Consider the following 20779-nt stretch of genomic DNA (forward strand, 5'->3'; position numbering starts at 1 on the left):
GTGTGTGTGTGTGTGTGTGTGTGTGTGTGTTTGTGTTGGCCTGCTCTGTGTAGGGCCAGACAGTCCAATCTGACTAATCCTGGATCAGGCTTCACTAGGACAGTCTCTCTCTCCCTCTCTCTGTCTGTGCTCTCAACCTACTGCACCAGTCGCATTCATATTCCCTTAATACTGTATCAGTGGGTTATATAATCCCAGGCATGCATGAAAACCACCGTCCACCTCTGCACAGTCACTCTTTCTGCATGCTCGCTCACTATCTCACTGCTCTCTATTCTTCTGTGCTCAGAAACGTGCTCTGTTCTACTGTATACCGCAGTCCTCTGCTAATTGGGAGCCAAAATGCCCATGTTGTCACACAGTTTGTTTGGCAGAGCATAGGTGAGGGAGGGACGGAGGAGGGAACCGACTGATGTGAATGTGTCAGAGCCGTCACATGCTCAGGGCTTTGACAGACGGGGCGGGGTGTGTAAACTGCTTTGCTCTGTGGACAGTTTGTTTCCTAAAATCGTATGACCACATATGCTGAACATGCTGTTCTGCTCTCGCATGGCCGGCCTCTCTTACGCATGTTTCTTGAATGCAGATGGACATACCTGCTCCTCTTCAAAGGTTTAAATATCTAAACATTTTGTTCCCGTTAGCCTGGTTTGATGTCCCGTGGTCACATGACTAACACAAAAAGTGGGTCAAACCGTTTGCCTGTGTGACTGTCACATCCCTTCTTTTTATTCCTTACTTTTTCCTCTTCCCATATGACTTCAAACTGTTGCTCTATTAAAAAGGTTCACCTTGGAATTATTTTGACATCTAAGGTCTGTTTCATCCATCCGAAGTAGACTTCACAAGGTATTCCTTCCAGGGTTCACTAAAACTAAAACCATAAAAAAAGTTTTGTTCTTTGAAATAAAATAAACGCTAACTGAAATAAAATGTTAAAAACTGAATAACTTAATAACAAAATAAATGCACAACAAAAATGAGAAAACAGCAAGCCTTTTATTAAGGAAGCATAAGAAAATCATCTGATCATAGCAATGTGGATATGTTTGCACAAGCTCTGCAATTCAGCACTCTAGTAAAGTCACGTTTATTTATGTACCACATTAAATACAATAGATTGTTTAAAAGCAAGCAGCTTTACAGTATTAAACATGAAAAACTGTGTCAGTGTCACATTTCATCGGAAGTACAACTTCATTTTCTACTATAATGCGGCTTTCCAGTGTGTTCATGTTTTTACTTGGGGACGTCCGACCTCGAGGGACTGAACAGAAGAAACAAACTGGAGAAGATTAACATGTCAAAGAAGGCTGAGCCTCAGAGCCACACCTACCTATTTATGTAATAACCATGGACCAATGGTAGTTTGAAGGTGTTTACCAGCCAGAGTGAACTTTTCGGGAAAGTTCGCTTTGGCGAGTTGTTTCGAACTCCCAAAACATTTTTTTTGTTCGAAATGACTTAATACCAGTTTATTCTTCGATTTCGCTTAACAAGCACCATCCTTTGGACGAGACGTTAAACAGAGGTTCTGACTCTCATGTGGTTATTAAAAATCCCTTCTTATAGAAAAGTAGTGTGGTGGGATGGATTGTCTGTGCCAATATCTAGAGAGTAGGGTGGCCACTGACCCGTGTTTTTCTATGTATTTTGCATAAATATTCACAGAAATATTTAAAAATAGATGTATACTCTGAAGTTCAGACGTAAGTTAATTGTTAAAAACATGGTTGTCAGATGGTTAAGAAATGTGCCATACCTAAATGAAAATGATTGTGGGATGATGAGTGTTTGCACAATGAATAAATAGGATTCATTTGAGTATTAAAGTGCTGGTGATACAGACTGAGTTATGTTTCTTGCAGACATTGAAGCGGAAAGAAAAGGAGTATGAGCACGAGATGGAGCGCTTGGCGCGGGAGAAGATCGCCACTCAGCAGAGACTGGCAGAGCTGAAGAACGAGTTGAGCCAGTGTATAGACATCATGGAGATTGACAGGATACTCCGACAAACTGTCCAACCCGAAGATGATCAGGCCTCCACATCAACAGCATCAGGTACAACACACATATGATAAAATCAGATTATCAGACTTTATTCCTGCGATGGCAAAGCTGAACGTTCAGCAGACTTTAGTGTCACAAGATCCTTCACAAATCTAAAAAGAACTTGAAATAGAATATTTTGTATCAAAATAAAAGTCCTGCACCAGAAACAGACCCATAGAATTAAATAAAAATGTATATATAAAATATTTCAAAATATTTTTTTACTTTCATCTTATTCTTTCCTTTGAGGTCCCCCTTTGTTAAAGTTTCTTTCACCAGAAACTGTTTCTCTTAGTTTTTCATAACATGTACAATTAATCGGGCCATTTGTCTTTCTGAAAGTGAAAGGATTTCCCCCCCCGGATGATTCATTTTAATGTGTCTGAAGGGGTAAGAGACAACGTAAAATCTAATTACCAAGAATCATTTTCCGCTTTTTCCAGAGGGTGAAGACAACTTCGACCAAGATGTAGAAGACGAAATCCTCTCCTCCCCACCCTCGTCTTCTGCGCCCAAACTGCCAGCACCGGCGCTGTCGGAGCCCCGCGTTGCCATGCCTCCACCCTCCATCCTCCCTACGCACATTTCCATACAACACAAACCCACCACCCCACCCTCTGCTCCACCCAGCCAACCACAGCCAGCGGTGGTCACCCCTCAAGCCATCGCCCCTGCACCGCCTTCCCACATCATCTCCCCTCCTCAGCCAACAGTCATCACCCACGCCTCTGTTTCCCATGCGTCCGTCATCCAGGCCGTCAATCACGTCATCACAGCTGGGCCTAAACATCTGGCGCATATTGCGCCCTCTAGTGCCGGCCAGCCAATCGGACACATCACCGTGCATCCCGTGGCCCACCTCCCTGCAGCCATTTACCCGCAGTCGGTGGCCGTATCACAACCTGCGATGGTGGGGCACATCACGCACACATTGGCACACCACCCGCACACTCACGCCCAAGTTAACGGCACACCTGTCACAGGCCAGCAGGCCACCATGGTGGGAAAACCCACAGCCGTGGTCGCTCACCATCACACTGGGCTGGTGGGCCAGACGGTGCTCAATCCAGTGACTATGGTAACTGTTCCTCCTTTTCCTGTCAGCACGCTAAAGCTGGCCTGAGAGAAAAGAGAGGGTGTGCAGAAAGACTTAAATGAAAGGAGGTCTCACAAAGCCAGAGCAAGATAGGTGGTGATCTAATCACTAAAAGAACGACTAGATCCCAGTCAGAAATTCACTACTGTTGCTCATACACGCTGGGACCTTGTCAGGATCGGAGCGTGTCCTCTTTCATGTGTAGAAGGTGCTTGCGTGTCTTTTGCCATGCAGCATTGGAATGAAATACATGTAATGCACTTGTTTAACTAAATTCAAAGAAATTGGGTGTCAGTCTTTAGTAATGTGAGAGTGAAGTGCTAAAACAAATCAATTCTTTCTTCTCTTTTCCTCCTATCCTTTTTCTGTATGCAAATTCTCATGCTTTACATTCATTCACCAAAAAAAATTCCACACCGTTAATCAAAAACGAGTGCTTAAAGGTCAATACTGGAAGCATGAGGAGAAAAAAAAAACGTTTACTGTGTAACCATATTTTTAGGGGCTTTTAAACTTTTCAAACGGGGCTTTTGAATAAAAACAGGTACATTCAAGATCAGATTCCTCAAAGTGACTTTGTGAGCAAATATAAGTGCCTAAGCCCCAATTCAAGCCCATTGGCGCCACCTGCTGCCTACGCAATGTGACAACATTGCTGAATATGAAGCGCAAGCGCACAAGAGTGCCATGACCTGACCTAGTCACATACATCTGCTGGCGCTCACGAGACAGTCTTAAAAGTTTCGAGGCGAGGCGAATGGGTCATAAAGAAACTCAACTAATATACAATTCAACATCTGAGAAAGACCTGTGTACAGACATGTATTTGAAAGAACATTCAAGCATTTATAACTTCCAGCAAGTGCTTAGATATTTAACACAATAACAAGTAATATTTGATTAACGTTTCAAACTATTAAAAATGTTACGTACGACGTGTGACAGCGCGTCATGTCGTGCATTTCCGTTTCTTTAAAGCAGCAGCATTATCAGTGTTCTCGTGCTTGTAGCAACACGTTGAAAAACGTCAAATGAAGTCTTAGAATACGTTAACGTAAATCAATCTTGTTCGTCACACGTTCGTAGATGGCTTAATGCGCGCACACTTGTCCAGTATGGATAGATGCCGTTGTGTCCATTCTACGCTCATCGCTGCACATCCATTTTCATTTTTATGCGTGACTGTGTAAATTGTCGTGAAGTAGGCGCTTGTTTATAAGCATCTTAGGAGGTTAAACAAGCTGTTTTCTGTTTCAAACATTGACATCAGGACAAAAAGCCCCTTTACCAATAGCAGTGCTTTTCCCTGCTGAAAAAAACAGCATATGCTGGTTAAGGTAGGTTTTGGAGCTGGTATGCTGGTTTGAGCTGGTTCATGCTGGCATAGGACCAGCATAAACCAGCTCAAACCAGCATACCAGCTCCAAAACCCACCTTAACCAGCATATGCTGGTTTTTTTCAGCAGGGTTCTTAGAGATAGTTCACCCAAAAATGAAAATCCTGTCATCATTTACTCACCCTCAAATTGTTCCAGAACCATTTGAGTTTTTCTGCTGAACACAAAAAAAGGTATTCTGAAGAATGATTGTCACCATTGACCAAACATATGATGGGCCCCGTTGACTTCCATAGTATATAATTTTTTTTTTTTTCCCCTACTATGGCTACAGTCAACTGTCTGGTTACCAACATTTTTCACATATTCTTTTGTGTTCAGCAGAAGAAAGAAACTCATACAGGTTTGGAACAACACAAGGGTGAGTAAATGATGACTGAATTTTCATTTTTGGGTTAACTATCCCTTAAAGTCGGCCTGTCATTCTCAGTGCACTCGTTTGGTTGAACCTGGACAAAGTTACCATCTTACCGTTTCCCTATGTAAACTTGATGGTTTGCTGTTGATGGTTTGGCACACCATATTGTTGCTTTATACTGTCACTTTCAAACGGAACACTGTGATTCCTGCTCTTAACATCCTCTTCCTGCTGCAAACGCCCCAAATCCAAGGTTTGGATTTTCTGTTGTACTTCCTTTTTCTTTTGGGGGATGTGAAGATGAAATGATACAATCTGTGCTTCACACTCAGTTAAAAACAAACAAACAAAAAAATAGCCTAACCTTTGTGAAATTTATTAGTGTGTTTTTGTTTTTCATTTTTTTTAATATATGTGTATGGATGTATGTATATATGTGAGGTATATGCACGCATTCACATATATGTGTATGTATTTTAGGATTATACTGATGCCTGGTTTTGCATGTAGATTGCAGTTTTTGTTTGTTTGTTTAAATGTTAATCCCTCCCCTTATTTCATTTTTGGGACCATGTTTCATACTGTATGATGTGGACGGGACCGTTAGACCTCATTCTACATTGATATTATATATAAATATATGAAAAACTGTGCATTTTCCCTATGGAGAAAGTTTAAGTTATATATCGCCTGTACATTTTGGGCTGCATTAAGATCGAATTGTCCACCATGTTTAACTGAAATAGTAATAAATCTTATTAAAAATATGCTAGATTACTACAAAAAAACATAATGACGATTCATAATAAATCTTATGACATTTACAAATCAAGTTATACTGTTCTTATTTCTTGTGTACTACAATAGTTGTTCATATTTACATTACAAAATAAAGTTTTTTTTGTCCGCTAAATGAGTTATTTAGATGCATCCCATAGTTTTTCTGATGATTCTGAAGGCTAATTTAGGACATATTCCTTCAAACAGCTACATTTACAGGACACGCATACATTTTACAGTTAATATTATATTCACTGCAGTTTCCTGCATTTTAGACCTTTGACAGCTCTAACTGTATTTCAATCATAAAATTTAAATTAATGGATAAGTCTATCTTAATGTCCATGATGCATCTGTTCCTGAATCCTTTCCAGAACTTCCTGCATTCGCCGCAACTGCGGATGGAAAAAGGGGGGAAAAAAAAGAGATTATTTTCTGAGGAAAACTGCCAACAATTATCAGGGAAGTTTAAACAGAAGGAAGACTTAAACATTGGCTGTGTTAAAATATACTAATCCTTCTATTGTTGCAGTATATAGTATTTATACTGTACACAGTATGCAAATCAGACTGTCAAAACACATTAAAACTCAAATTGAAAACCATTTTTACTTCAGATACTATAACTGGGTGGTGATTCCACCCCCTTTTTGAGTCATTATCAGATCACACTGCCAAAGATTTACATTTTTACACAAAAACAATTTGAAAATGCAAAACAATGCATTTATGGAGAATTCGTTCCCACAACATAATTTGTTCCCTCGCTTTAAATAAATCTTGGCCAGATTGTACTAATTGTTTCCCTCATTTTAGTTAAACTGTGGCTACGAATTAGCATGACCATGATTAATTAAAACGAGAATAAATTAGTACAGTGTGGCCACGATTTAATTAAACCGAGGGACTGAATAAAACCTCCACAAATAAAGAATGAGTATCAATGCATAATACCTATTCTTTAACTTACTATTTAAAAAAAATAAATAAATAAATAAAAATAGTAGATCTAGTGATTGCATTCCGAAGAGAATGAGGACACTGCATGGTCTAATTAAAAAACAAAGAAAACAGTATTACCTCCTCATCTTTCTCCCAAATAAGGCGCTCAGTGTCTCTGTCCACAGGCACCAAAGGCACAGGAAGGTCTGAGGTGCTGTCTCTCAGCCGGTTACACAGACTAGATGAACACAACCAATGAAACAGTAAGATAAACCACACAGGAAGTACTCAGTGATGGCACAACATTCATTTGGACTGCAAAGTACAATGATCATCTGATGATGTCGGTTTATCCTCTGACCTGCGTTTTCTCTCCCTGACCACCATGCGGGTCATATTCTGGATACACTGAGCGCGGTAATTCTCGTAATGCGTTTCCCGCGTCATGTCCTTCAGGTCTTGCATATGTGTGCGCACCAACATGTTCCTCAGCTTTAGGAAGTCAGAGTGTGCTGGGTTTTCCACTGCAAGAGTCAAGTCAAATCCTATTTGTATAGCACCTTTCACAAACATGTTGTTTCAAAGCTGCTTTACAGAAAATCATGATGTTAATGGTTATAACATCTTAATATCTTTATGCCTTATAGCAGTGGTTCCCAAACTGGGGTACGGGTATGTGAGGTGACAGAGGTGGCACGTGAACAAAATGCTGAGTTTTTCCATTCAGATAATTCTACACCACCTTAAAATAACATTAAAACCGAGCATGTATTTCTAACAGTCAAAATTCCACCTCTAGAGTAAAAACAGGAAAATAGTAGTGCCGTAAAAGGTTGCCTGTAGAGTATGCTGCTTTGGCAAATCGCGCTACATTACAGGCGTCCTCGACAATGTACCTCTGTAAAAGTGAGGTTTTAGCACTTACTAGCATGAAGAACAAATGCAGACATAGAGACAGACATAGTGCAAAGAGATCGATTTAAGACTCAAACTCTCTTCAATACAAAAACATACCCTGTGGGAGTTCTTGTTTTTAATTTTGATAATATATTATAAGAGCAAGAATGCATTTTTTTCTTGAATATCCACACGACTGCAAATGTGACATTGATTTTATACAAAAGTTCAACAATCAAAAAAGTAATAGTAAAAAAGTAATATTAAATGACGTACATTTTAAACAGTATTTATTGTCAATATTGTTTACTCTATTTTGCAATGAAATAATAGAAAGCCACAGCAGAACTGCAACAAAAAGCGGTGTTTTGTTGGTGAATGAATCTGCGGCTTTGAGTCAATCCTGTATGTATGTTGGAATAGTTTCATATAATAAATATAATAAACTTGCAATAATGCAGTTTACATTTTGCAATGATATAAACAATCATGCAGCCGAGATTTTCGATATAGTATATATTGTTTTACGTGAATTTATAGTATGTATGTGGATAAAGTTGGACTTAAATATATCATATTCATTTTATATGAAGAGCTGGGTGATAGAGTTTATATTTTGCAAGGAAATAAAAAAATTAAACAGTTGAGATTTGCTATATAGTATATATCGCTTTATGTGAGTGTACTGTACTGTATGTATGGATATAATATATATCCAACTTTATATTTAGAGCTGTGCAATAACACAGCTTACATTTAATGACGATATCGTAACAATTGCACAGCAGAGATTTGCTATATATAGTAGTAAACATTTGAAGTGGATCAAAACCTTTCATCAAAGTTGTCCTAAAACCTTCTTCTTAGGACAACTTAGTTCTTAGAACAACTTTGATTAACTTTTTTGATCCACTTCAAATGTTGACTACTGTATATATATATATATATAATATATCGCTGGGTGATAATGTCATTTACATTTTTCGACAATATAACAATCAAGCAGTTAAAATTTGCTATATAGTACATACTCCTTAACATGAGTGTACTGTATGTCTCTAGGTTTAGTAAAGATTACCACTGCGTAAATTATTCGCAGGGACACTTAAATAATTGTTTGAATGTACATAAATAAAATATTATATGCTAGAGACTGAGTACCTTCCACGACACCCCAGGGGTACTGACGGCCTCTGAAGCGCCTGCCTTGGCTTTCAACTTGGACGTTACTGCCAATTACAGCAAAAGGAATGCTGTTCTGTAACAAAAAAGGAAATCCACATTTCAGTTTAGTCAGTGTTATGGTGAATTTGATGTACATATGAAGATTTAAGATTCAAAAACCTCTAAGCCCGTCTGACATTTTTCCTTTAAATTAGCATTTTTATCAGGCTCCTCTGTTTAGGTTCAGTTTAATGGCAATGAAAAGTTTATTAGTCAGTTATTGAAATGCCTTATTTAAAAAAATGTAAGAGATAAAAGAGATGTAAGAGATGATAAGAGTAAAATTAAAAACATAAAAATGCTCATTTAAAAGAAAAATGTCAGATGGACTTAGAGGTTTTTGCATCTGAAGTCTTCATATGGAGCTGGGTCGGGTCACCTTCAGTTCCTGGTGCTGAAGTTTGAACTCCTCATCCTCATCTGAATCACACTCAGGAAACTGGTAGATGTTGATGTCGAATCTCTCGATCTCCTCACGAATCTAGAGAGAAAACAAATGCACGTTGACTGTGATTATATACAGTGCCCTCCATAAGTATTGGGACAGTAAAGACAAAATTGCTCTGTTAGCTGTAGTGTCAAGACATCTATACAGTGCCTTGCAAAAGTATTCATACCCACTGAACTTGTCCACATTTTGACACATTACAACCACTAACAAAAATTTATTTTATTGGGATTTTATGTGATAGACCAACACAGAGTGGCACATAATTGTGAAGTGGAATGAAAATGATAAATGGTGTCCAATGTTTTTTTTTTTTTTTACAAATAGATATCTGAAAAGTGTGGCATGCATTTGTATTCAGCCCCCTTCAGTATAAATACAGCTGTTCTGTGAAGCCCTCAGAGGTTTGTTAGAGAACATTAGTGAACAAACAGCATCATGAAGACCAAAGAAAACACCAGACAATTCAGGGATAAAGTTGTGGAGAAGTTTAAAGCAGGGTTAGGTAATAAATCAATATCCCAAGCCTTGAACATCTCACGGAGCACTGTACAATCCATCATCCGAAAATGGAAAGAGTATGGCACAACTGCAAACCTACCAAGACATGGCCGTCCACCTAAACTGACAGGCCAGGCAAGGAGAGCAATAATCAGAGAAGCAGCCAAGAGGCCCATGGTAACTCTGGAGGAGCTGCAGAGATCTACAGCTCAGGTGGGAGAATCTGTCCACAGGACAACTATTAGTCGTGCACTCCACAAATCTGGCCTTTATGGAAGAGTGGCAAGAAGAAAGCCATTGTTGAAAGAAAGCCATAAGAAGTCCCGTTTGCAGTTTGCGACAAGCCATGTGGGGGACACAGCAAACAGGTAGAAGATGGTGCTCTGGTCAGATGAGACCAAAATTGAACTTTTTGGCCTAAATGCAAAATGCTATGTGTGGCGAAAACCTAACACTGCACATCACCCTGAACTCACTATCCCCACCGTGAAACGTGGTGGCAGCATCATTTTGTGGGGATGCTTTTCTTCAGCAGGGCAGGGAAGCTGGTCAGAGTTAATGGGAAGATGGATGGAGCCAAATACAGGGCAATCTTAGATGAAAACCTGTTAGAGTCTGCAAAAGACTTGAGACTGGGCCGGAGGTTCACTTTCCAGCAGGACAACGACCCTAAACATACAGCCAGAGCTACAATGGAATGGTTTAGATCAAAGCATATTCATGTGTTAGAATGGCCCAGTCAAAGTCCAGACCTAAATCCAATTGAGAATCTGTGGCGAGACTTGAAAATTGCTGTTCACAGATGCTTTCCATCCAATCTGACTGAGCATGAGCTATTTTGCAAAGAAGAATGGGCAAAAATTTCACTCTAGATGTGCAAAGCTGGTAGAGACATACCCCAAAAGACTTGCAGCTGTAATTGCAGCGAAAGGTGGTTCTACAAAGTATTGATTCGGGGGCTGAATACAAATTTTGGACACCATTTATCATTATCCTTCCACTTCACAATTATGTGCCACTTTGTGTTGGTCTATCACAAAAAATCCCAATAAAATACATTTTTGTTTGTGGTTATAACGTGTCAAAATGACTTCAACAGAATTACAGAGGCTACACAGCAAGATCAAACATCTGATCTGTACCAAAAATAGGAAAGCCAATTTGAATTTGCAAAAACACACAAAAATGAGCCAGTAGAGTTTTAGAGTTGTACAGAGATTTATGGACAGATGAGACAAAGATTAACCCTTATCAAAGTGGGAAAGCAAAAAGTGTGGAGAAAAAAAGAAACTGCAAATTATCCAAGGTATACAACCTCATTTGGAAAGCATGGAGGAGGTAGTGTCATGTAATGGGTATGCATGTCTGCCTCTGGAACAGGCTCACTCATCTTAATTGATGACTTATTCAATGATGGCAGCAGAAGAATGAATTTAGAAGTGTAGAAAAGAATCTTGCCTACCAGTGTTCAAGAAAATGCAACTCACTGGGAAGTGCTTCATATTGGCAACAGGACAATGACCCAAAACACTAGTACTGCCAACTCAATCAAGAAATTTTGGGTCTTTGAGACAGTCTCCAGATTTAAATCCTATTTAACAAGCATTTCACCATCTGAAGAGGAGACTAAAGGCAGAAACTCCCCAAAACAAGCAACTGTTGAAAATGGCTGTATTAAGGGCCTAGAAAAGCATTTCAAAGTGTGAAACCAAGAGTCTCGCTCCTGTGATTGCTTACAAGGAATTTACAACTACATATTAGCTTTTACACTTTTACATTTGCTTTAAGTTAAACCGTCCCAATACTTATGCTCACATTAGGCAGAGGGATGAAACTCTAAAAGTGCTGTAGGTCTTAGATGGTAAAACATTTTGTGTTGAAACAGCCAACAATAAAATGTGACATTCTGTACTTCTGCCTCATATTAATCATATTTATATTTGTCTTGACACAGCTAACAGAGCAATTTTGTCTTTACTGTCCCAATACTTATGGAAGGCACTGTATATATAATCACTGTCTGTTATATAATATCTGTTACGTCCTGAGACGTATTGTGTGTGTGTGTGTGTGTGTGTGTGTGTGTATATGTGTTGCTTTTCTGGTCCTCTCTCTCTCGCTCTTGTCCCTCACTTTCTTTCACAGGAATAGATCAAACCAAAGTGATCTCCAGATGTTATTGGTGTTAAAAGGACCAAGGAGCAATAAAAGGATCTGCAGTGCCTGAAGAGGGAGCTCTGCTCAAACTGTGACTTCCTGTTGGTCAACTGCTGTTGTGTTTTTGCTAAAGTGTTTGCAACTGTGTGTTACACTGCTGGCTTGCCTGTTGAATTGCGTGCAACCTCTTTGCTTTTTGTATACTATTGTAAATATCTTTTCCACATTTGAAAGCTGTCGGGGGTGGTGCCATTTCTTTTGTAAATACTGTTTACTCTTGTTATTCGTTAAGGAGGTAGGGTAGTATATATTTCTTTTATTATATTCTTTTTCTTTGGTAGGGTTCTATTTAGTTTTTCCTGTTAGGAGTTTGTTTTTTGTTTGTTTTTTTGTTGTTGTTTTGGCCTTTGCTTAAAGTTGTGCTTTCACTTGTGGTCCTATAAATATAGTGTACAAAATCTTTGGATGTCTTTTCCAGTTCATGTTGTGGCCTCACCCTAGACAGGGTTGTAACAATACGCACTTGCCAGTATTTTTATACACTGCGCATACACACCTTCATTTTAATTTTTCTGACTTCCGCTGGAGTGAGACTGTCTGCTTTGGCAAGCACAGGAACTATGTTGACCTTCTCATGTAGCGTCTTCATAAACTCCACATCCATCGGTCTGAGACTGTGACAAAGGGAAAAAACAGTCACTCCCATGATTCCTGAGGTACATTTCTAGGATAAAATTCCATTGTCATTAAGTTTTTGAGTAAAAACTCCAGACTTATATTATTATTAAACCAAATTATTATTGTGAATAGTGGTTGATTGATAAAGGTTCTACAACATGTGATGCTGATGCCATTATCTGGAAAACAGCAATGAAAATTCACTTTATAAATACAAAATGACAGTAGAAAACATTTCTCAGATAATCTCAATAAACTAATTGCTGGCCATTTAGTCATGTAACTCACTACTTAGTTACTATAGTATGATGCATCATTGGAGAAATTAACTAGCTAGTCACAACTGTTTCCTGAAAGCATAGTAACTTTATCGCACATCAATCGTTTGAACCACATTGGTTCAACAGTATAGAACTGTCGTTAGTGATGTCACACAGGTGGTGGAGTAATAACTTCTGCTAATTAATCAGTTCGAGATTAAATTAATGTCAGATTATTGCTGTAAATAACAAACACGGCATCTAAAGGCTACTTTGCTATTTTTTCTACATTTTGCCCTATTTACAGATGTTTGCTTCAATTGCGGGTTCCTTCTTACGTCACACGGGGTTCTACATTTGTTACATTTATTTATTTAGCAAATGCTTTTATCCAAAGCGACTTACAAATGAGGAATACAACAAGCGATACGTCTTAGTGATGCAATAATATGGAAGCTTGTTTCCGGTGTTGTGCTGAATTCTGACCCCTGCCAGATTATTACCCCCCTCCTTAGTCCCCTGTATAGGTAGATTTAAGATTAGGTGTGGGGGTGGAGTTAGGATTAGGGGGTGGGGTTAAGATTAGGCAATCGGGTAGCTGTTTCAACGAGGGGGGTAACAATTTGGCACAACACCGGCACGGAATAAAAAATAAAAAAAGTTAATTGCGACTTTTTATCAGAATTGTGAGATATAAATTCGGATTTGCGAAAAAAAAAATTCAAATTGTGAGATTACAATTACATTTTCCCCTTTTTATTCCATGGCAGAAACAAGCTTCCATACAATAACATAAAGTGCTAGCAATACAAAGTTTCAAACATTGTCCAGAATAGTACAAACTAGAACAAGGAAGGATATAAGGGTACGTTTACACGACAATGATGTACTAAAAATGGAAAAGTTTTTCCTTTGCGTGTTTCGCATACAGACGACACCTCTGTCAAAATGATCTCCGTTCACACTGATCTGCGAAAACAATTAAAAATGCTGTATTATTCATGCCAGGCCAGTAGTTGGCGATGTCACTTTGTAAAGAAACACTACGCGTCTATAGACTGAACACGTAATACGCATGTGCATGATTTCACGGTTTTCAAAAATTTGCCTTTTTGTAGTTTACACACAGATGATAACATTATCGTTTTCAAAAAACACATTAAGAGTTTTATGAGTTTTGAATACCCAAAACGCATAAAGAGTTTTCAGTTTTTAGTTGAAAACTGTGTCGTGTAAACGGCCCCTAAGAAATAGAGAATATATACTATACTAGTGTGAAACACATTTGCACATGAGCACTCGGTAACATTTTACAATAAGGTTCATTAGTTAACAATAGTTAACTACATTAGTTAACATGAGCTAATAATGAACTGCACTTATACAGCATTTATTAATCTTAGTTAATGTTAATTTCAACATTTACTAATACATTATTAAAATCTTGTTAACATTAGTTAATGCACTGTGCACTAACATGAACAAACAATGAACAACTGTATTTTCATTAAATAACGTTAACGAAGATTAGTAAATACAGTGTCAAATGTATTGCTCATGGTTAGTTCATGTTAGTTAATACATTAATTAATGTTTAACTAATTAACCTTATTGTAAAGTGTTACCGAGCACTCTTTAAAAACAGTATTTCATTCTCATGGCCAACAAGTCTTTCACACTCGTGGTCAAACTATCGATCACTACTTATGAATAACAAGCACTTGTTTTGACAGGGAGTGTTACCCGTGGCCAAAAGGAGAGATGAAGTAGAGGCAGCAGTGCACACGGTTGTCCTGAATGTTCTTACGGTTGAGGCCGCTTTCGTCACGAAAGTATTGCTCAAACTGCTGGTCAATGTAGTCCACAACTGCCCTCCAGCTATTACAATGAACATTAAATGGAGATTAAAAAATGAAAATGAGCAAATGTATTTGATATATATGCTTCGTATCAACAAAGTCACAAAAACAAATATTATAATGAGTAAATATGAGACAATATGACACAGTGAACATTTATTCTGAGAGAAATGATTCCTGTGTCATTAACTAATCCCACCACTCTGTGTTGTTGACAGCATCACTGAAGCCTGGCGTATCCACGATGGTGAGTCTCAGCTTAACTCCTTTCTCCTCTATAGCCACAGTGTGTTTTGTGATCTCCACTGTCTGTGAGATCCGCTCTGCAAATGGGTCAATAATGACATATATTTTTTTTTTTTAAAAAGAAGGAAAAATGTAGTTGTATTCAAGTTAGTTTCATATGGTTTTGAAAATGTTTATACCATTTTCAAGAAAAGAAAACAACTTTAAAAATGTCATGTGGTGTGACCATCAAGTAAAAATAATAACGTATTTTCCTTACACCTTGAATACACATCTGTTGTGTACACATCTTTTTCAAAATGTTTTGAAATGTATTTTTCATGTTAAATCAAATCAAATATTATTACAGTTTTGATGGGTATACCATATGACATTTTACAACCTGAATTAACCTTGCCTAGTCATAAGCCCCTTTCACACATACAGTATTTACTGGTAAATTACCATTAAGAGATCATGTGTGAACAGGACCTTTTCAAAAATTACCAGTATGATGCTGTGTGTGAACAAAGAATGAAGAATACTGGTATGAGCACGTACAAGGTCCGAATGCGCTGATGTAAGAAGTTTGCTTTGGGCCAATCATAAAGCTCTGTCGGAGCCGTTTGAGCTGAAGACCCTGCCTTCTTTTCCATTCATCAAGCACTGCTCCTCTGCAGTTATAGCGTATTATAGTAACTGCAATACTATTGTCACGAATACGGTTCCCGCGGCTCTTCCTCCCGGCCGCCGGAGGGAGCCGTCACCGGAGTTCTGATCATTTCCCATTCGGACTACATTACCCATGGGCCCTCATTCCTGAGACTGATTGCACACGCACCTGCACTGCATTACACTCACACTATTTAAGTCACACACACACACACACACACGCTCTCGCGCTCTCTCTCTCTCTCTCTCTCACACACACACTCACTCACTCACTCACTCACACACTGCGAAGTCTTGATTTGCCTAGGTGATCATTTCTGAGCGTTTTCCCTGTGGACTGTTTATCTGTGACTGTTTGGACTGCTTACTCTTTTGTGAATCTCCGCCGCCTGCCTCGATCCTTGCCTGTTTACTGGACTGTATACTGCTTGCCTTAATCTCTGCCTGTTGTTGACCCTGTTTCCTTGCCGCCTGCCTCGATCACTGCCTGTCCCTGTTTACGCTTTTGCCTTGCCCTTGTTTGCACTGTGCTGTGTTTTGAATAAAAGCTGCAAATGGATCCTCACGCTGTCGACCCTTCATTACAACTATTGTGCGTCTCGTGTTTTTACAACCGCGTTCGTTGTAATCATTCCCTTACACTTGTCACTCAGAAGTAAAAAAAAAAAAAAAAAAAAAAAAAAAAAAATTAAACTAAATCATTTCTCCTCATTCAGGTCGATGCAGAAAACAGCTCAGAATTTAAAGGTCATTTCTGATAATTGACATCACAGAGTTTACCTGTATTTTGGTACTGATGTGTGAATGTTATCTTAACAGTAAAAAGACGGAATGTCATTGCTTGTGTGAACAGCATATTTGTGCATTTACTGGAAAAGTTGTTTTGGTAATTTTTAATTTACCGGGATAGCTGAGTGAAAGGGGTTATAGTCTAATTATCTGATATTTTAAGAGACTTATAGACCTTTTTTTGTTCCTCCATATTGGTTGCACCATATGACTTTGATTTAGTTGACAAACGTTTTTCAAATATGTATAATATTTTATCAAAATGAATTTTAATTCAGAAATTTAAAATTATGCTTGATTTACGTCATTGTATTTATGAAATGCTTTTTTTAATGTATTCTTGAAAAACGATTAGATTTTACAAACAAAAATTAGTATAAAAACATAATGCTTATAAGTACATGTAACAACAAAGGTTTTACAGAAGAATATTGCTCTTACCAGTCTTACTTCAGTATCATTGATATACTACTATAATTTTTGTTAATATAATATTAATAGTACTGTTTTCATTTTTAATATAAGTATAAGTAATATAAGTTTTTGTGATTTTGTGTCAACCCTCATTCATTCATTCAGGAGTGAAGTAAATGGTTCACTTCAGGCAAGTTGAACTTTAAGCAGTGCTGTACTTTGATGTCATACACTGATTGGTCTGTGTAGCGCCGCTTCAATATAATTGGTTTCACTCGTTTCGTTCAAAACGCGGATTCAGAAATGAAACACTGCTGTGCATTGTGCGGAGACGAACAGTTCTGCTTTGTCTTTATATTTTCATTGGCAAAATTGAACAAAATATACATTTTAGATTGTGTCTAAAATAACACAAGCTTCTTATTTACGGAACTGTTGTCTAAAGTCAGTATTGCATTTGCACTCCTTATATAGGCTATGGGACAAAAACAGCACTTGTGTAATATTGCTTAACTCACATGATCTAAATATTAGACAAAAACTCAAACAGGGGTTTTTTGCCCCCATATCTTTAACTTTAGACTTTCTGACTGCATTCTATAGGCTTCATCACGCAGTGAGTTGTTGCCCATCATATTCGTCATCAATCAACTGTATGTAATGTCAGATAAACTACATACTGTATATATATATATATATATATATATATATATATATATATATATATATATTAAATCATTAATCATTAAAGGGGACATCGGATGCAAAATTCACTTTTACATGGTGTTTGGACATAGATATGTGTTGGCAGTGTTGTCTACACAACCACCCTATAATGATAAAAATCCACCCAATGCTTTTTTTTAATTCCCACAAATCATAAACTCTTTGTTAGATCAAGCCGTTCACAGATTCTTGGCAAAGTAACGTAAATTTGCACAGGCCCCTCCCACGACTGTTTACGGACACTGCCGTTTTAGCATAGACCCGCCCTGAGTGAGCTGTAAACATAATATTGCATTGTTTCGACGCCGCGCAGGTGTAGACAAGAATGTCTCCAAAGCAACTGAGGCGTTTTGTTATTGGATATAAGAATGAACATAGCAGTCGTCCTTTACTCTCGACATCTGAGCCGCTGAAGACGCAGTGGATTAATTTTGTTTTTGAAGGGAATGCACCCCGGATCTACCTTATATGCGTTTATGTCTGCGCTAAAAAGTTTATGTTTTGCTAAAAAGTTCCTAAAGGATGGATCAGTACCTCCAGAAGACGTGAGTAACGCTATAGATGTTTTTTATGAATCTTTGCAAATCGCCTTTCCTAATAATGCGCTAGTTAGCAAGTTCAACGACGAATGGAATCAGGACGAATTTGATCAGGACGCAGCCTCCGAAATGAGACGCAGTAGTGTGATACCCTACCCCTGTCTGCGTCTGTTGCCGTTGGTTGGAGTTTGTTTTCACCCGACTGAACTTGTTTAACCGGCGTTTGTTGGGTCGGGGAATGTCTGAGCAGTGTGGTATGATTTTCCAACAAACGACAACAAACTCTGACGTAATCTGACCAGGCCACTAACCGTTGCCATGACGATGAGGCAAGTCCCTAGCAAAGACTGCTGTTTGATCGTGCCGGCGCCTCACGCACACACAACAAAGCACTGCAAACGTGACATCGCAGCTTGTTCATTATCAAAATAATACAGTCGAACAAACATATATGTCGTAATTTCTATTTAGAACCTTCTCACTGTAATTCATAACTGCACATTTATAATGAACAATGCATTAAAGTGATTGTCTTATTACAAACTGTGTACATTTTATGTAAAGATAACATGGTAACACTACAATAAGGTTTATAAAGGTGTTAGTTAATCACTAACAAGTAATTTTCCAATGTATTTTAATCGTTTTTGAGCATTTATAACTGCATAAGAATGGTGAGTTCAATGCAATACCTGCCAAATAGTGTTTACAGCCCGCTCACGGAAGATAGGGGTGGGGTGAACAGTAGCTCATTATCATTTAAAGGGACATTCACCGGAACGGATCGCTGTGAACGGAGCTGTTTTTGACAAGGTAAAAAGGGTGGGTTTTTTTTTTACACAACCATGAAGAAATTTTAATCAAAGTATGTTATAGACTTTTCATGAAGACCCTAAAGAATCATACAAACTTGTGGAAAATTGGCATCCGATGTCCCCTTTAAGACATTTACTGCCACCTACTGGCAGTTTTAGTTTCTTATTTAGAGTCTAATTTTATTTTTTAAAAATTATTTCATATTTCCATATTGATTAAAAAAAAATAAAGGTATAGTTTACCCAAAAATGAAAATTCAGTCATCATTTACTCAACCTCATGGTCCAAAAGTTCATGTGTAAAAAATTCTATGTTGAATCGAATAAAATATTTCTTTCTGAAGCTACTTTTTGTAATGTCTCTTTGATGCTTTACACAATAATGACTTCAAATTATCTTTTGGGGGTAATTTCCCAGCCAAAATTGATGTGCTAATCTCATACTTACAGGCCGTTCACACAGAACGCATTTTTCTATTCCAATGCTCTACTTTTCCATTGTTTTTCTATTTAAACATGCACTAGACAGACATGTATGACCGTTACGCTCGTGTCCCATGTCTTTTGCAGCGCCTCGCACATGAGCGCCACGTTTTTAAGACGCCGTGTCAAGTTAAAAGAATTTCAACTTTTCCACGAAGCGCCGCTCGATGTCAGTTTCACAACAGTAGACCAATCAGATGACCCCGGAGGCAAGCATTGTGAGATTTTGTTTACAGTAGCAATTTGGCATGGCAACTGTTTTATTTAAAAGCTACATGGCTGAGGAGGTGCTCATAGTGGCTGTGTCTGGATAGCCAGTGCGATTATTTTCTTTTTTTCCCATGTCAAAAATAGCATCTACACTCTATTGCCAAAAGTATTGGGACACCCCTCCAAATCATTGAATTCAGGTGTTCCAATCACTTCTATGGCCACAGGTGTATAAAATCAAGCACCTAGGCATGCAGACTGCTTCTACAAACATTTGTGAAAGAATGGGTTGCTCTCAGGAGCTCAGTGAATTCAAGCGTGGTACTGTGATAGGTTGCCACCTGTGCAACAAGTCCATTCGCGAAATTTCCTCACTACTAAATATTCCATGGTCAACTGTTAGTGGTATCATAACAAAGTGGAAGCAATTGGGAACAACAGCAACTCAGCCACGAAGTGGTAGGCCACGTAAAATTACAGAGCGGGGTCAGCGCATGCGGAGGCGCACAGTGCGCAGAAGTCACCAACTTTCTGCAGAGTCAATAGCTACAGACCTCCAAACTTCGTGTGGCCTTCAGATTAGCTCAAGAATAGTCCATAGAGAGCTTCATGGAATGGGTTTCCATGGCCGAGCAGCTGCATCCAAGCCTTGCATAACCAAGTGCAATGCAAAGCATCGAATGCAGTGGTGTAAAGCACGCCGCCACTGGACTCTAGAGCAGTGGAGACGTGTTCTCTGGAGTGACGAACCACGCTTCTCTGTCTGTCAATCCCATGGACGAGTCTGGGTTTGGCGGTTGCCAGGAGAATGGTACTTGCCTGACTGCATTGTGCCAAGTGTAAAGTTTGGTGGAGGGGGGATTATGGTGTAGGGTTGTTTTTAAGGGGTTGGGCTTGGCCCCTTATTTCTAGTGAAAGGAACTCTTAATGCTTCAGCATACCAAGACATTTTGGACAATTTCATGCTCCCAACTTTGTGGGAACAGTTTGGGGATGGCCCCTTCCTGTTCCAACATGACTGCGCACCAGTGCACAAAGCAATGTCCATAAAGATGAGTGAGTTTGGTGTGGAGGAACTTGACTGGCCTGCACAGAGTCCTGACCTCAACCCAATAGAACACCTTTGGGATGAATTAGAGCAGAGACTGCGAGCCAGGCCTTCTCGTCCAACATCAGTGCCTGACCTCACAAAGCAAGGTCCATAAAGATGAGTGAGTTTGGTGTGGAGTAACTTGACTGGCCTGTGCAGAGTCCTGA

At 38.7% G+C, this 20779-nt stretch overlaps 2 protein-coding genes across 4 annotated transcripts in view; one reads left to right on the forward strand and one right to left on the reverse strand.

Annotated features, from left to right (window-relative positions):
- The window catches only part of mntb (MAX network transcriptional repressor b), a 26682-nt gene extending 20947 nt beyond the window's left edge, over positions 1–5735 (forward strand). For both annotated transcript variants that reach the window (XM_051877013.1, XM_051877012.1), the window contains 2 exons: positions 1869–2061; positions 2496–5735. In XM_051877013.1, coding sequence (XP_051732973.1) covers positions 1869–2061; positions 2496–3175 — 873 coding nt within the window. In that variant the 3' untranslated portion in view covers positions 3176–5735. The remainder of the gene's footprint in view (positions 1–1868; positions 2062–2495) is intronic.
- The window catches only part of septin4a (septin 4a), a 20333-nt gene continuing 4812 nt past the window's right edge, over positions 5259–20779 (reverse strand). For both annotated transcript variants that reach the window (XM_051877015.1, XM_051877016.1), the window contains exons 5-12: positions 14849–14972; positions 14534–14668; positions 12409–12526; positions 9126–9227; positions 8684–8780; positions 6987–7149; positions 6764–6863; positions 5259–6078 (exon numbers count right to left, since the gene is read on the reverse strand). In XM_051877015.1, the coding sequence (XP_051732975.1) occupies positions 6019–6078; positions 6764–6863; positions 6987–7149; positions 8684–8780; positions 9126–9227; positions 12409–12526; positions 14534–14668; positions 14849–14972 (899 nt within the window). In that variant the 3' untranslated portion in view covers positions 5259–6018. The remainder of the gene's footprint in view (positions 6079–6763; positions 6864–6986; positions 7150–8683; positions 8781–9125; positions 9228–12408; positions 12527–14533; positions 14669–14848; positions 14973–20779) is intronic.

Source organism: Ctenopharyngodon idella, chromosome 21, assembly GCF_019924925.1.
Source record: "Ctenopharyngodon idella isolate HZGC_01 chromosome 21, HZGC01, whole genome shotgun sequence".
NCBI lineage: Eukaryota > Metazoa > Chordata > Actinopteri > Cypriniformes > Xenocyprididae > Ctenopharyngodon > Ctenopharyngodon idella.